The sequence below is a fragment of the Emys orbicularis genome, chromosome 12 (genome assembly GCF_028017835.1).
Source record: "Emys orbicularis isolate rEmyOrb1 chromosome 12, rEmyOrb1.hap1, whole genome shotgun sequence".
NCBI classification, from domain to species: domain Eukaryota; kingdom Metazoa; phylum Chordata; order Testudines; family Emydidae; genus Emys; species Emys orbicularis.
The window spans coordinates 53,107,705-53,124,165 of record NC_088694.1 but is presented as its reverse complement, the minus strand read 5'-3'; the positions used below and the strand labels follow the sequence as shown (position 1 = coordinate 53,124,165).

The 16,461-nt window shown below is 48.3% G+C and overlaps 1 protein-coding gene across 2 annotated transcripts; it reads right to left on the bottom strand.

Annotated features, from left to right (window-relative positions):
- Positions 1-4,729: 4,729 nt before the first annotated feature.
- Positions 4,730-6,716, bottom strand: LOC135887212 (olfactory receptor 6X1-like). 2 transcript variants are annotated; one of them, XM_065414988.1, is made up of 2 exons: positions 5,801-6,716; positions 4,730-4,767 (listed from the first exon to the last, which is right to left on the bottom strand). In XM_065414988.1, the coding sequence occupies exons 1-2, from the start codon at positions 6,714-6,716 to the stop codon at positions 4,730-4,732; spliced, it is 954 nt and encodes a 317-aa protein (XP_065271060.1). The 2 variants fall into 2 exon arrangements, with proteins under 2 accessions (XP_065271060.1, XP_065271059.1); XM_065414987.1 differs by lacking the exon at positions 4,730-4,767 and having other exon boundaries at positions 5,742-6,716.
- Between the last annotated feature and the right edge of the window lie 9,745 nt (positions 6,717-16,461).

The following is a 16,461-nucleotide window of genomic DNA, read 5'->3' as shown; positions in this document are numbered from 1 at the left end:
GCCAGAATACCAAGATGAGAGCAGCCCTCACAGTTGAGAAGCGAGTGGCGATAGCCCTGTGGAAGCTTGCAACGCCAGACAGCTACCGGTCAGTCGGGAATCAATTTGGAGTGGGCAAATCTACTGTGGGGGCTGCTGTGATGCAAGTAGCCAAAGCAATCACGGAGGTACTGCTACGAAAGGTAGTGACTCTGGGAAATGTGCAGGTCATAGTGGATGGCTTTGCTGCAATGGGATTCCCTAACTGTGGTGGGGCGATAGATGGAACCCATATTCCTATCTTGGCACCGGAGCACCAGGGTACCCAGTACATAAACCGCAAGGCGTACTTTTCAATGGTGCTGCAAGCACTTGTGGATCACAAGGGACGTTTCACCAACATCCATGTGGGCTGGCCGGGAAGGGTTCATGACGCTCGCGTCTTCAGGAACACCAATCTGTTTAAACGGCTGCAGCAAGGGACTTACTTTCCGGACCAGAAAATAACCGTGGGGGATGTTGAAATGCCAATTGTTATTCTTGGAGACCCAGCCTACCCCTTAATGCCATGGCTCATGAAGCCATACACAGGCAGCCTGGACAGGAGTCAGGAGTTGTTCAACTACAGGCTGAGCAAGTGCAGAATGGTGGTAGAATGTGCATTTGGCCGTTTAAAAGGTCGCTGGCGATCCTTACTGACTCGCTCAGACCTCAGCCAAACCAATATCCCCATTGTTATTACTGCTTGCTGTGTGCTTCACAATCTCTGTGAGAGCAAGGGGGAGACCTTTATGGCAGGGTGGGAGGCTGAGGCAAATCGCCTGGCTGCTGATTACTCGCAGCCAGACATCAGGGCGATTAGAAGAGCACACCAGGAAGCGCTGCGCATTAGGGAAGCTTTGAAAACCAGTTTCATGACTGGCCAGGCTACAGTGTGAAATTTATGTTTGTTTATCCTTCCTGAAAACCCGCCCCCTTTATTGACTCATTCTCTGTAAGGAACCCACCCTCCCCCTTCCCCCAGCTTGCTTTCAAAGGAAATAAAGTCACCATTGTTTAAAAATCATTTATTCTTTATTAATTGATTATAAAAAGAGGGAGAGAACCTGAGTGGGGTTTGGGAGGAGGATCAGCGGGAAGGAAAAGCCCAGTAAAAAAAGGTTAAAAAAATGGCAGCCTTTTGCTTGGGCTGTCCACTGGGGTGGAATGGGAGGGTGTACAGAGCCTCCCCCCCTGTGTTCTTAAACGTCTGGGTGAGGAGGCTATGGAACATGGTGAGGAGGTAGGGGGGTTATACAGGGGCTGTAGCGGCACTCTGTTCTCCAGCAGCCGTTCCTGAAGCTCCACCAGACGCCGGAGCATGTCTGTTTGCTCACGCAGCAGCCCCAGCGTTGCTTCCCGACTCCTCTGATCTTCCTGCCGCCACCTCTCATCTCGAGCGTCTCTCCTCTCCTCACGTTGGTCCCTTCTGTCCTCACGTTGGTCCCTCATGTCCTCACGTTGGTTCCTCCTGTCCTCACGGTCACTGGCTTCTTTCCTATACTTGCAAACCGTCTCCTTCCACTCATTCAGATGAGCTCTTTCACTCCTGGTGGATTGCATGATTTTGGCGAACATCTCTTCTCTCGTCTTTTTTTTTACGACGCCTTATCTGGGATAGCCTTCGGGAAGGAGGAGGGAGGCTTGAAACATTTGCACCTGCTGGAGGGAGTGAAAAAAGGAGAGAATTTTTTTAAAAGATACATTTTTCAGAACAATGCTTATACTCTTTCACGGTGTATACTATTCACATTACATAGCACATGTGATTTCTGTGCAAGGTCGCATTTTGCCTCTTAATATTGAGTGCCTGTGGCTTTGCTGCTAGAGATCACAGACGCAGGTCCGGGCAACAGAATGCACCTTGCATGCTGCCATGGTAAGCCACTGTCTTTAGGCTTCTGCGCCCTGCTTTCCCACATACCAAGCAAAGCCCGTTGTGCTGCAGTTTTCCTGTTAGCTTGTTTTCTGCTGCTGAAGGTTAACACCCCCCCACCCGCCATGAATTCTCTGGGATGAGTGCTTTCTCCCTTCCCCCACCGCGTGGCTGGTATCAGGGAAGATCCCTGCAGGAACCAAACTAACACCCCCCCCCACCCGCCATGAATTCTCTGGGATGAGTGCTTTCTCCCTCCCCCCACCGCCTGGCTGGTATCAGGGAAGATCCCTGCAGGAACCAAACTAACACTCCCCCCTCCCACCCGCCATGAATTCTCTGGGATGAGTGTTTTCTCCCTCCCCCCACCGCGTGGCTGGTATCAGGCAAGATCCCTGCAGGAACCAAACTAACACCCCCCCCCACCCGCCATGAATTCTCTGGGATGAGTGCTTTCTCCCTCCCCCCACCACGTGGCTGGTATCAGGGAAGATCCCTGCAGGAACCAAACTAACACCCCCCCCCCCCACCCGCCATGAATTCTCTGGGATGAGTGCTTTCTCCCTCCCCCCACCGCGTGGCTGGTATCAGGGAAGATCCCTGCAGGAACCAAACTAACACCCCCCCCCCACCCGCCATGAATTCTCTGGGATGAGTGCTTTCTCCCTCCCCCCACCGCGTGGCTGGTATCAGGGAAGATCCCTGCTAGCAAAACGCGAAAAGCTCTGGGCCAATCCTCCCCCCCCCTTTGCACTTGGCTAAATGCAGGGAAGGATTTCTTTTCAGCCACAGGCAAACAGCCCAGTAGGAACGGCCACCTCTGTCCCCTTAATTAAATTCCCTTATTTCAACCAGGTTACCCTAAGCGATATCACTCTCCTGAGGATTACACAGCAAGATAAAGAACGGATGTTGCTTGAATGCCAGCAAACACCGGGACCATACGCTGCCAGGCTCTGTCAGGCAATGATACCAGATTACTTGCTACTAGCATGGCGTGGTCAAGTGTCCTACCATGGAGGACGGAATAAGGCTGCACTGCCCAGAAACCTTGTGGCAAGGCTTTTGGAGTACCTCCAGGAGAGCTTCATGGAGATGTCCCTGGAGGATTTTCGCTCCATCCCCAGACATGTTAACAGACTTTTCCAGTAGCTGTACTGGCTGCGAATGCATCCCAAGTGCTCAGGGCAAATTAATCATTAAAAATGCTTGCTTTTAAAACATGTTTTATATTTTAAAAGGTAAACTCACCTGAGGTCCCTTCCATGGGGTCATGGTCTTGGGTGCTGGCTTGGGAGGCTTGGGAGGGTACTTCAGTCAGGGTGAGAAACAGATCCTGGCTGTTGGGGAGAACGGAGAGCTGGGTGCTCTCTGCCAGCTCGTCCTCCTCCTCCTCCTCTTCCCCTTCCACGGAATCATCAGGTGTACCTGATGAGATTATCCCCATCTCGGAATCCACAGTCAGAGGTGGGGTAGTGGTGGCGGCCCCCCCTAGAAATGCATTTAGCTCAGCGTAGAAGCGGCATGTCCGCGGCTCTGACCCGGAGCGACCGTTTGCCTCCTTTGCTTTTTGATAGGCTTGTCTGAGCTCCTTGACTTTCACGCGGCACTGATCTGAGTCCCTATTGTGGCCTCTCTCCATCATGCCCTTGGAAATTTTTTCAAAAGTTTTGGCATTTCGTCTTTTCGAACGCAGTTCTGCTAGCACTGAATCCTCTCCCCATATAGCGATCAAATCCAGTACCTCCTGTACGGTCCATGCTGGTGCTCTTTTTCGATTATCAGCCTGCATGGTTACCTGTGCTGATGAGCTCTCTGTGGTCACCTGTGCTCTCCACCCTGGGCAAACAGGAAATGAAATTCAAATGTTCCCGGGGCTTTTCCTATCCACCTGGCCAGTGCATGCGAGTTCAGATTGCTGTCCAGAGCGGTCACAATGGTGCACTGTGGGATAGCTCCTGGAGGCCAATAACATTGAATTGCGGCCACACTAACCTTAATTCGGATTAACAATACCGATTTTGACGCTACTCCTCTCGTCGAGGAGGAGTACAGAAATCGAATTAAAGGGCCCTTTAATTCGAATTAAATGGCTTCGTTGTGTGGACGGGTCAAGCGTTAATTCGAATTAAGGCAGCTAAATCCGAATTAAAGTCGTAGTGTAGACCAGGCGCAAAAAAAAAAAAAAAAGGCCGCGATCGCGATCTGCAGCGGCAATTTGGCGGGAGGTCCTTCGCTCCCAGCGGGAGTGAGGGACCATCTGCCGAATTGCCGCCGAATAGCTGGATCTGCCGCCCCTCTCCGGAGTGGCCGCCCCAAGCACCTACTTGCCAAGCTGGTGCCTGGAGCCGGCCCTGATTGTGAGTCAGGATTGAGAGGCATCAGCAGAACTGTTTGGTTTGGGAGCCTAGTGCTTGAATGGAAGGAGCCTGTGGATGGGGATTGAAGGGCATCAGCTAGACCTCCCTTGCTGCAGTTTAAGCCCATTGCTTCTTCTTCTATCCTTAGAGGCTAAGGTGAACAAGTTTTCTCCCTCCTCCTTATGACACCCTTTTAGATACCTGAAAACTGCTATCATGTCCCCTCTCAGTCTTCTCTTTTCCAAACTAAACAAACCCAATTCTTTCAGCCTTCCTTCATAGGTCATGTTCTCAAGACCTTTAATCATTCTTGTTGCTCTTCTCTGGTCCCTTTCCAATTTCTCCACATCTTTCTTGAAATGCGATGCCCAAAACTAGACACAATACTCCAGCTGAGGCCTAACCAGAGCAGAGTGGAGCGGAAGAATGACTTCTCATGTCTTGCTCACAACACACCTGTTAATACATCCCAGAATCATGTTTGCTTTTTTTGCAACAGCATCACTCTGTTGACTCATATTTAGCTTGTGGTCCACTATAACCCCTAGATCCCTTTCTGCCGTACTCCTTCCTAGACAGTCTCTTACCATTCTGTATGTGTGAAACGGATTGTTCCTTCCTAAGTGGAGCACTTTGCATTTGTCTTTATTAAACTTCATCCTGTTTAACTCAGACCATTTCTCCAATTTGTCCAGATCATTTTGAATTATGACCCCATCCTCCAAAGCAGTTGCAATTCCTCCCAATTTGGTATCATCTGCAAACTTAATAAGCATACTTTCTATGCCAATATCTAAATCGTTGATTAAGATATTGAACAGAGCCGATCCCAAAACATACCCCTGCGGAACCCCACTTTTTATACCTTTCCAGCAGGATTGGGAACCATTAATAACTACTCTCTGAGTACGGTTATCCAGCCAGTTATGCACCCACCTTATAGTAGCCCCATCTAAGTTGTATTTGCCTAGTTTATCGATAAGAATATCATATGAGACCGTATCAAATGCCTTACTAAAGTCTAGGTATACCACATCCACCACTTCTCCCTTATCCACAAGACTCGTTATCCTATCAAAGAAAGCTATCAGATTGGTTTGACATGATTTGTTCTTTACAAATCCATGCTGGGTATTCCCTATCACCTTACCACCTTCCAAGTCTCTTTCAGGTATCCTTGGGGGTGGACAGGCTATCTCTTGAGTTGAAACAAGAAGAAGAAATAAGGCATACGTGTTTAACAGTGAGCATAATTAGCCATTAGAACAATTTGCCAAGGGTCTTGGTGGATTCACCATCACTGACAATTTTTAAATCAAGATTGGATATTTGTCTAAATAATCTGCTATGGGAATTATTTTGCAGAAATTCTCCGGCCTGAGTTATACAAGGGGTCAGACTAAATGATGACAAAAGTCCCTTCTGGCCTGGGAATCTGTGATTTACATCGGTTTTGGTCTGGCTCCATTGAGTCCAATGAAGCTAAACTAGTTTATACCAGCTGAGCATCTTGCCTTCTCATTCTTCGTCAAGCACTTTTTTGTACACACTGCTTTTTTCAAGGCCTCTTTGACTTCCTTGTTCCTCAGCGTGTAGATAAAGGGGTTCAGGAGGGGAGTGATGACCGTGTTCAGCACAGAAACCACCTTGTTCAGCTCCAGTGAGGAGTCCACTTTTGGCCTCACGTACATGAAGATGACGGTCCCGTACAGTATGGAGACCACCATGAGATGGGAGGCACAGGTGGAAAATGCCCTCTGCCTCCCGCTGTTGGAAGGGATCCGCAATATGGCCAATATGATGAAAACATACGATATCGTGGTGAAGGAGAAGGAGCTCAAGAGAACTAAGGCAGCCACTGCAAACACTACCTGCTCTATGAAGCGGGTGTCGGCACAAGCCAACTTCAGCAATGGGGCCACATCACAGTAGAAGTGGTTAATGAGGTTTGGGCCACAGAAGGGGAGTTGGCAAACCAGGATGGTCTGCAGGAAGACAGTCAAGAAGCCACCCAACCACGACCCCAAGGCTAACCGAAGGCAGAGCCCATTGCTCATGATAGCCCCATAATGCAAGGGGTCACAGACAGCTAAGTATCGGTCAAAGGACATGGCAGCCAGCAGGAAAAACTCGGTGGCACCCAGGAAGAAGTGGAAAAAGGCTTGTGTCAAGCAGCATCGGAGGGAGATGGACCTCTTCTGGGCCAAGAAATTAGCCAGCATCTTTGGCACCAGCGTGGTGATGTACCAGATCTCAAGGAAGGAGAGGTTCCCCAGGAAGAAATACATGGGGGTGTGGAGACGAGGGTCACAGATAACAATAACAATGATGAGAACGTTGCCGACGATGGTGAGTATATACATGAGCAGAACCACCATGAAGAGAGAGGTCTGCAGATCTAGGGACATAGGGAACCCACGGAGGATAAACTCAGTCACTAAGGTTTGGTTTCCGACATGCATCGTTGGTTGGGAAATTCTCACTCTGCTCCCCTTTGCCTGTAATGAATAATAATAAAATCAGTTTTCAGGGCGATCTGCACTTTTGACCCCTCTCAGTCTCTGGGTTATGTCTTCACTGAAATTTTTAAAAAATAAAGTGTGTTATTAACTCAGTTAGCTAACTTGGGTTCAAATAACAGCAAAGACACAGCAACACAGCTTAGCAGCTCAAGTCCAAGGCCAAAGTAAAAGCTGATTAAACCTATAGGCTTCAATTCAAGCTGAGTTGCTGTGTCTCCATTGCTATGTTAGCGTTAAGAATACACCCCTTTTCTTTTGTAACAGCAAAGACGACATGCCCTCGGGGTGCAAACCCTCCAGATTACGGGCCCTATGCCTTCGTCTCTTAGGCTAGAGCCCTGCGGTTCTTCCACTCTTCCACCAAGGCTTGTGTACGCTTAAAACATTGCAGCTGTGCAGCTGTAGTGCTTCAGTGTAGACACGAACTACGCCGACGGGATGGGTCCTCCTGTCCGCTTGATTGGATTTGACCCCCCTCCAAGCCTTCCATTCAGGAGCTGTGACCAGTGCGTGTGTGTGTACAGTGACTCAAAACAGCCTCATCCAAATGACATACTCTTTAATATCAACAGCAGAGCAGCGCAGGACATTGTTTTGCCATCACATGAATATTTTCAGGATTTAACAAAAAATCCTGCTCCATATAGAGATGAAGCCACAATGTTTCAGGTTTGTTTGTTTTTTAAACTAAACAAAAACAGACAGACAGTGAGAGATAGACCTGTTTCTCCTCTTGGAAGTGTTCCACTTTGTATAAAATAGAGAGGCTGTATACACCAGTGGTTAATGCACTCGCCTTAGATGTAAGAGTGCCTGGTTCAAACCCCTTCTCCAAATGAGCCAGAGCAAAAACTTGAACCTGGGTGTCCCACATCCCAACTGAGTGCCCTAAACACCCACCAATTCTCAGCCTGATGTCTCCTGTTCTGCGGTTTCAGCCAGAAATTTCATCCTGGACCTGAGAAACCTTCCCAGTAAAACTTCTGTGGAAACCAACCCTTTCCCACAAAAAGATTTGCTTTCAACAATTTGGAATTTTACAATGAAAAGCTGTTTCATTGAGAAATTCCTGACCTGCTCTACTCAACTGTAGGAATGAAGCATAAAAAGAGAAAAGGGGTTTCAACACAAACAGTATCTACACTTCTTTTTTCTCCTAAAGCTTAGGTAGGCCTAAGTCATCTCATGTATCCCACACTTCCCAGACTGGGGGAATGGCTGAGATCTCCGCCTTTCTCTCTTGAGCTTCAGGGCCTCCGGTTTTTCTCCACCCCAAAGTTTTGTTTCAGATTCCCACCAGGATTTCCCTCGCCACCGGGTCAATCCAGGGGTGTTGAACTCAGCATGGTCACAGATGGGAAAGCAGGTAAAAATCAAAGGGGACAATACTTATCAGTAAATGGATGGCTATTGGCTATGAAGAAGAATAGGTTAGACCTTCACCTTCATTGACTGCAGTGGAACTACATGGATTTATACCAGCTGCAGTCTGATCCACACTATTTAAATATGATAATCCAGAACACAAATCTGTCTATCCCCATACACACACAATCCATCCACCTACTTTTCCAGTACACACCACTCTCTTTCGTCTCATAGACTAAGAGATGAATGAGTGTCTCCATCCATCCTCATCGGAGGTGGTCAGGAATTTCTTGACAGAAAATTTTCTTCGTCAGAAAATGCCGTTTAAACAAAACTGATTTTTTTTATTGGAAGCATCTCAGTTTCAATTCAACTTTCATGGGGAAGATTTCTCAGATCCTGGATGGAATTTCTGGTCAAAACCAAGAGAGAGGGAGAACTCAAGGCCTAATATGAGCCAGTATCCTAGTGGTTAGGACACTTTTGGGGGGATATAGGAGACTTAAGTGCAAATCCTTGTTCGGCCTTATTCACAGCTGGGACTTAAAGCTGTCTTTGTCAGCTCCGTGTTCCAGCCACCTGACAGTTCTGGGTTGGGACTCCATTTTTAATGGAAATGTTTGAAAGATCTCAGTGTTGTCTCAGTGTGAAATAAAATCTGTTTTCTCTTTTTGGAAAAATAGAATTTGTTTTCCATACAGCCCAAATTCCCCTTAAACACTCATCTACCTCTGTCTACCATCCCATATACACTTACCTGTCTGGATGAATGAACATTTAGAGTCAAAGTGTTTTCTGTTCCCTGTAATATGGCAACATAATTCAACACAATATACTCACATTATATTCTTTATTGATGAGAATTTCCGGAGACGTTATCGCTTGGCCACCTTTAATTCAAAGCTAGTCATGCAAAGTGCAAGATGGTTCTTTGAAGAAAATACATTGAAAATGTTAGCTATGCCATTCAAAACTGAACAGAGCTATTTCACTGAACTGGTGATAAATTCAAACTGGTTATTTTAAACATATCCTTGAATTTCATGATTTATGGAAATGCACTTGTCTCAATGCATCAGCATTAGAATACAAAACCTCATGCAAAAGCAAACACTGAATACAAACAGATGAGTTTCACCACGTATCTGTTGAGAATATTTCACTTTTAGGCAGATTTAAATGCATTTAAATAACTCACCTTAGAACCAGCAACAATGGAAACCTTTCAGCTACAGATTTCTTGCAATTCTCCATGGACACTCAATATATTAGATCCTTAGTGTGGTGTGAATACTAACTACTGCAGCAAAACTCAACAGAAGTACAACAAAAAACTGCTCATCTAAATGCTCAGCAATGTAAGGATATGGTAGGGTGACAGGGACAGGGATGGGGGATAATAGGCGCTTATATAAGAAAAAGTCCCCAAAACAGGACTGTCCCTATAAAAACACGACATCTGCACACCCTAGGACATGGGACTATAGCATGGACCTGTGTAAAAGTGATAGACTCTGGTTGTTAATGTTTGCAGAACACTGAAGATTTAAGGTGTGTTATACCTGGTAATCATTGTTGCCTTTTTATGGCACCTCATTACCATTGATCTTCAGCTTAAAGACTTCACCTGGGAATTGAAAATTAGATCCTCATTTTCTGCCTGTGTGTTAGGAGAAACAAACAATATAAAAATTTAGTCTCCCCGGGAAAAGAGGGAGGATCGGTGACTGAAAATCTTGCATTGGAGCAAACATTCATTTGGGAGTTGACATAAGTAAACTACAAACCATCAGTTGATAAGCACTTCCCTTTTTTTTTTTCTTGGGCAATTTGCAAATAGCAAATGAGCAGAAACATCATGAGCTTGCAGTACCAGTTTTGCCCTTTGGGGGTTTCACTGAGCACTGAAGCAGCCTTTCTTGGATTCTGTTTGCTAAGTCTTATTATTGCTTGATGGAGGACCGGCTCTAGGCACCAGCAAAGCAAGCACGTGCTTGGGGCGCACATTTCCAGGGGTGCATTCCGGCCAACGTCTTCAAAAATTCCAACATCAAGCCCCAGCTCTCCTCGGGCAACAAAGTGCCCAGCAACTGCCTGGATGTGGCAGGCAGCGGCCCTCCAGGCTACTGCGACAAAGTCTGCCTGACCGTGGAGTCCGCCAAGAGCGACTGCATGTTCCTAAAGCTTTACAGCCCCAGTCCCCCAAGAAACAATGAGAAAGCCGCCGAGAACTTGCCAGGACCCGGAAGGAAGCCCCGAGCAGCCAATAACACTGTCAGTGTCGCCAGCCAGGTAACTCTGGGCTGCAGTACAGCCGGTGGGGCTTAGAGAGACGCACCGGGAGAGAGCACCATGACATACCCCTTCAAGGGTTAGCCCGGCTTTCCCCTTCTTCTCTCTCTTCCCCGCCCCCTTGGAAACAAATCTGAGCCGGGAGAAATCCTTTCATTCAGGCACAACTTTTTAAAGATAATGACCCGACCCTTTGATCAAGTGGCAGTGTCGGGATTAGCACCCGTCGGACAGCAGGCAATTCTCCAGCGCGCTCCTCACCCATGTCAGTTAATGATCTGGGGAACGTCAGGCTCATTTGAAATGAGCGAACGTAGCAGAAAGCGCTCCGAAGCAGCAGCCCAGCTCCTAGTAAGACTGAACTACGGAGCGTGCCCAGGAAAGCCAAGGGCTGTCTCAGGAGATAACTGTCCCCTTTTGAGGGCTCTCGCTCAGCCTCCGATCGTGGCTGCACAACCCCGTAGCCTTCCCTCAAGAGACCCAGGTTTGACACCGGGGCAGCAAAGCTTGCGGGGATTTAAGCCTCTGGAAATGTCCCTCTCTAGTCTGTATTTCCCCTCCGCACATATCACAGGCGCACGAGTTACTCCGGCGCTCTAGTGGCCCATGGGGCTTTTCAGCTCCTCTGTCTCAATAAGAAATTCAGGCAGATACACCCGGCTCAAGCAGATTCCGATGCAGTCGTTGCCCAATGCTGCATCAGTACCGCACCCAGTCAAACAAACAAAACAACAACATTGCAAAGTGCAAACGTGTGTAAAAGCCAAAAAAAAAAGGGGGGGGCAGACAATTTTTTTTTTGCTTGGGGCGGCAAAAAACCTAGAGCTGGCCCTGGCTTGATGCAGTTGCATTGCCTCACTATAGTCAGTAGCGTAGCTGGGGGGGGAGCAGGGGGAGCGGCCACTCCCCACTGAGCACATGGCGCCTTAGTAGGAAGGTCCTGGATTTTTTCCCCTTCCCCTTCCCCTCCCCTTCCCCCCCCCCATGCAGAGTGCGGCACTGCTGATTGGCCGCCTGGGCCGAGTTGAGCTGCTCCCATTGGTCCTCCAGCAGCCAGACCCCCCCTCGCCCCTCCCCCGCCTCAGCACGCTGCGGGGGAGGGCTGGGCGCTGGCAGCATGTTTAACTTTGGCTCCGGGGCAGCCAGCGGCTCGATCTGCATGGTGGTAAGGGGAGTCCGGGGGGCAGTCAGGGAGCAGGGGATGGTTGGGGGGGGACTTTCTGGGGGCAGGGGTGTGGAGAGGGGCTGGAATATGCATCCCGAGTGATTAAAGGCCCCAAACACTGCTGAAAGAGCTGGGGAAGTTGCAAGCTTTCTCTGCTGGGCTTTTCATCTGGGTAATACAATGCAAACCTGCTTGAGGCACCGCACAAGAGAGATTTATTGAGGAAGTTCATGCATCTCACAGCTTAAGCTCTTCTAAGCTTGCAGCCATGGCACAAAAGGATTTGGGAGCAGTTAACAATAGAATAGAATATCAGGGTTGGAAGGGACCTTAGGAGGTCATCTAGTCCAACCCCCTGCTCAAAGCAGGACCAATCCCCAGACAGATATTTGCCCCAGATCCCTAAATGGCCCCCTTAAGGATTGAACTCACAACCCTGGGTTTAGTAGGCCAATGCTCAAACCAGTGAGCTATCCCTCCCCCCACTTAATCCTGTGTGGGTAAGAGATTTTCATATCCTGGGCCCTGCTAGCCAATGCCACAGGGCCCCACAGGGGAGACTGAGTGAGTAACCCCGCTTGTGTCCTCTGCCCAGACACAATCCCTTCGCTGCTTCTTTCCCTTGTGTTTGCAAGGGTCTCATTAACATGCTGCAGCTGAACACCCCTCCCCCAGGCCTTCCCTCCAGAGACACAGTCTCCTGGCTTCTCCTTCTTCCTTACTTTCTCCGTCTCTGCGGTTTTTCTCCATGCCCCGTCCCTTTGTCTGTACTCCCTCCCCACCCCATGCACTGTATTAAGCACGGCTCTGCCTCTCTTGTTGATGGGCTCTGAGCTGGGATGGCAGAGGCAGCGCTATTGTCAGGGCCTCCCAGAGGATTCAGGGGGCCTGGGGCAAAGCGGGGGAGCTGCGGCGCTTGTACTCACCTGGCGGCGGTCCGGGTCTTCGGCGGCATTTCGGCGGCGGGGGGCCCTTCAGTCGCTCCGCGTCTTCAGCAGCACTGAAGGGCCCCCGCCGCCGAAGACCCGGACCGCAGCCAGGCCAGGGATCACGGGGCCCCTGCAGCGCCCCGGGCAAATTGCCCCACTTGCTACCCCCTCTGGGGCCCTGGCTATTGTTGTGTTCTCTGCTAGGTCTGTTTGTGCCAGACTCTAGCAATAACCCTCTGCCTGCTTGCAAAGGCTTCTGGCTTAACACTAAAGCCAGGTGCTAGGGCAGAAGCAGCTGCCCATGTACCCTCAATGGCAGGAGCTGTGCGTGGCCCCTTGCCCCCCTTTGGATTATGGGGTGTGTCTCGGTGTATATTGGGGGTCCTGTCAGGCTTGGGAGTCCTGGGGGTCTGTCTGGGGGCGGGGGTGTGGATAAGGGTCAGGGCAGTCTGGGGACAGGTAGAAGATAGGGTCCTAGGGGGGCAGTTAGGGGGGGGGTCTCAGGAGGAGGCAGTCAGGGGACAAGGAGCAGGGAGCCTTAGGTAGGGTGTGGGGTCCTGGGGAACAGTTAGGGACAGGGGTCCCAGGAGGGGGCAGTCAGGGGACAAGGAGTGGGGGGTGTTGGGAGTTCTGAGGGGGGCAGTCAGGGGGCAGGAAGTGGGAGGGAGTGGATGTAATTAGTAATTTGATATGTCGGGTGGTGCCTTTTTTTATGTGTTCACACCCCCTGATGTTAGAACCTGGCTACGCCACTGACTATAGTGCAAACCTTTCCACGTAACTACAGTACCAAATCTCACAAACCAGCTTTTCCGGGTAATTCCCCACCCCCCCAAACCCCAAGTTGATTAGTGCTAAGGATGGAAAGATCACACTTTAGTATGGTCCCACTCACAAATTGTTTATAAAGGAAGAACAAAATGGAACATAGAACATTTTACATCAGTTTAATATGTTAAGGCCTGAAGGGACCATTAAACAATCTAGTCTCACCTCCTGCATAACCCAGTTATTTAACCCAACAGCTTGTCTTTGACTGAGGCACATCCTCCAGAAAGGCATCCAGGTTGGATCTGAAGACCTCCAGGGCTGAACATAAACCAAACCAGAACAAGCCTGATTTAAACTGAAATCAGAGGGGTGGCAGAGGGTTTATTAACCCTTTTGCAACGGTTCAACTAACCCCGTTTAAAATCCCACCTTCAGTTAAACCTGCACAACTCTCTGCAAACACACTATAGAGAGTGACTGTTCTGAGGGGCTTTTGCAGGCTGGGCTATTTATCTGTCCCGCATCACTGTAGTGTCTGAGCGCCGCACAGCCGTGAGTGCAGTTAGCCTCTCAACACCCCTGGGAAGTAGAGCAATTCTACTATCCCCATTTTATAAATGGCACAGAGACCCAGGGTCACAGAGTTGGGGGTTGAACAGGGAACACATTCCCCATCTCCCAAGCCCTAGGGTAGACCCCAACCAAGACAAGATTCATCTGAATTCAAAGCTCAATCACAGTATGCCCTTACACAGCTTGTTATTCAGCTATTCCCCCCCTCTCTGCAGCAGAGAGATAGGAAAGGAGCATGTGTGAACCTTTCCATGCCCATTGACGTGACTGTTGGCTTTAAATGGACACCAGAGGGAGGCAAAGGACTAGAAAAGAGGATAGGGCTGCTCTGTTTCACAGCGATACAATTCACACCTGTTTTTGTTCTACAGCAGAATTCACACAGAGGAAACCCCCTCGCATTGACCACATCCTCTCCTAGCCCTGCAGGCTTCCCACAGCGGACAGAGCGCTCCTGAAGTCAACGAGTTTTTGCCCACCCCACAAGCCTAGAGTTTGATAGTGAATCCCATTCACCCCCCTACTTTCCATGTTCCCTGTATTCTTTTTACTCCTACACTGACAGTCCTTATTGGCTTGTATTTATAGTTCGGAGGGTGCTTGAAACCTAATTGAAGTGGTCTATGCAAATCCAGTGACAAGGCAGCCTATTAAAAGGCAAGCAAACAGGAATATTCACTATGAAAATTGGTACCCAAGTCATTCTCTACAAAGGTGTATCTGGGCTGTTAAAGGAGTATATCCCAAATCTGCCAAACGATTCCAATTATTCTGTTTTTTCCTTTCAGAAATCTTTTCAGGTCAGCATTTTCCTTCCTTTTTTAAAGTTTAGTTTATGCAAAACCAGGACATTCTGGCAAAGACTTTCAGATATTGGTGCTGAGAATTAAGATTTTGACTTTGACAAAAATTTGGAAGCACAACTGCCATTAAAATGAATTAGAGGTGGTTGACCAATTATCACCATATGCAGCTTTGAAAAATCATACCCTAGGGCTGATATTTTTCCAAAGGAGCCTAGGGGACTTATGCACCCAAATCCCACTGAAAGTCGGTGAGAGTTAGGTGCCTAAATGCCTTACACCACTTTGAACATCCCAATGCTAAATCTTTATTTAGACGTACAATTGACTCCACCAGCTTCCATGGATTTACACTAGAGCCGTTTTGTGCTCAAGCAGTTCTGAAGACATTTGCTTATTTAGATGCCCAATGTGAATTTAGGGCCAGATTTTTAAAGGTATTTAGGCACCTAAATGTGCAGATAGACACCTTTGAAAAATCACACTAGTCCCCTGTCACCTGGGCCTCACTTATTCCAATGGTAGTTAGACACCTTGGTGGAAACCCCAATAGGTCTTTAACTGCATCTTTAGGCCCATAAAGAACTGTAAATATCGGGCCCTTAAGGAGGCTAGAGTAAAAAGTTTGAAAAGTGATTACATGAGTTAGGTGCACAAGTCCCAATGAAAGCCAATGGGATTTAGGCTTCTGAGTCTTTTAAGTGCTGTTGGAAATTAACTTTAGGCCCAATGTTGGGATTTCCAGAGACCCCAAGGGAGTTAGATGCCAAAATCCCATTGAATTTCAATGGGATATGGACACGCAACTCTTCGGAAGTTTGACACACCCATCCCCAAGAAATGAAAATATTGGATACTTTTTTTTAGAATATTAACTACCATAATTCTGTCTTTACAGGAGTCAAGCTGTAGCAGAGTCCGGAGGGGATATGAGAAAGCCCAGAGACTCTCTCCGCCTCTCCTGCAAAGCCTCCGGGTTCACCTTCAACATCTACTGGATGAATTGAGTCCATCAGGCTCCTGTGAAGGGACTGGAGTGGGTGTCCACGGTTACCAGTGATGGCAGACAAGCCTACTACTCCCCGGCTGTTCTTGGGAGGTTCACCATCTCCAGGGACAATTCCAACAGCCTGGTGTTCTTACAGACGGGCAGCCTGAAACCTCAAGCCACTGCCGTGTGTTACTGTTCCCGACATACAGTGAGGAAAACCAGGTTATTGTCCTTGCAAGAGAACATCAAGCATGTGTTAGCAAAGGGAGGGGAGGTGGAGCAGAAATACAGAAGAAGCTGAGAGGTTTTTGGTAGGATTGTGGCAGGAAAAAGAAGTCACTGTGAAGAGAACAAATCCTGTTTACACCAGCAAGGCCCCTCTTCTCTGCTTCCTCTTCCTGTAGCATCTCTAACAGGTGAGCATGTCCAAAAAGATCTATGAATTTCTCATAAGCAGTATTATCGTAGCTCCTAGCAACCCAGACTGACATCAAAGCCCCATTCACTGGGCTCTTGCAGAAAGACAGACACTGTTCTTGCCCTAAAAAGATTAAAATCTAAACAGACACGGCAGATAAAGAGTGGGAGAAAGACAGGGTTACTATCAATATTTTACAGAGGGAAAGATGGAGAAGTCAAAAGATTCTTAAGCATTCTTCCTGTTTATCCACAGGTGTCTGGTCCCAGATCCAGTTTGTTCAGTCTGGGGCAGAAATTAAAAAGCCTGGCGAATCCGTGAAGCTCACTTGCAAACCATCCGGTTATACATTTACTGACTACTCCATGTGCTGGG

Excerpts from the sequence above, each read along its gene's own strand:
- LOC135887212 (XM_065414987.1), bottom strand. The coding sequence starts at position 6,716 with ATGCATGTCGGAAACCAAACCTTAGTGACTGAGTTTATCCTCCGTGGG.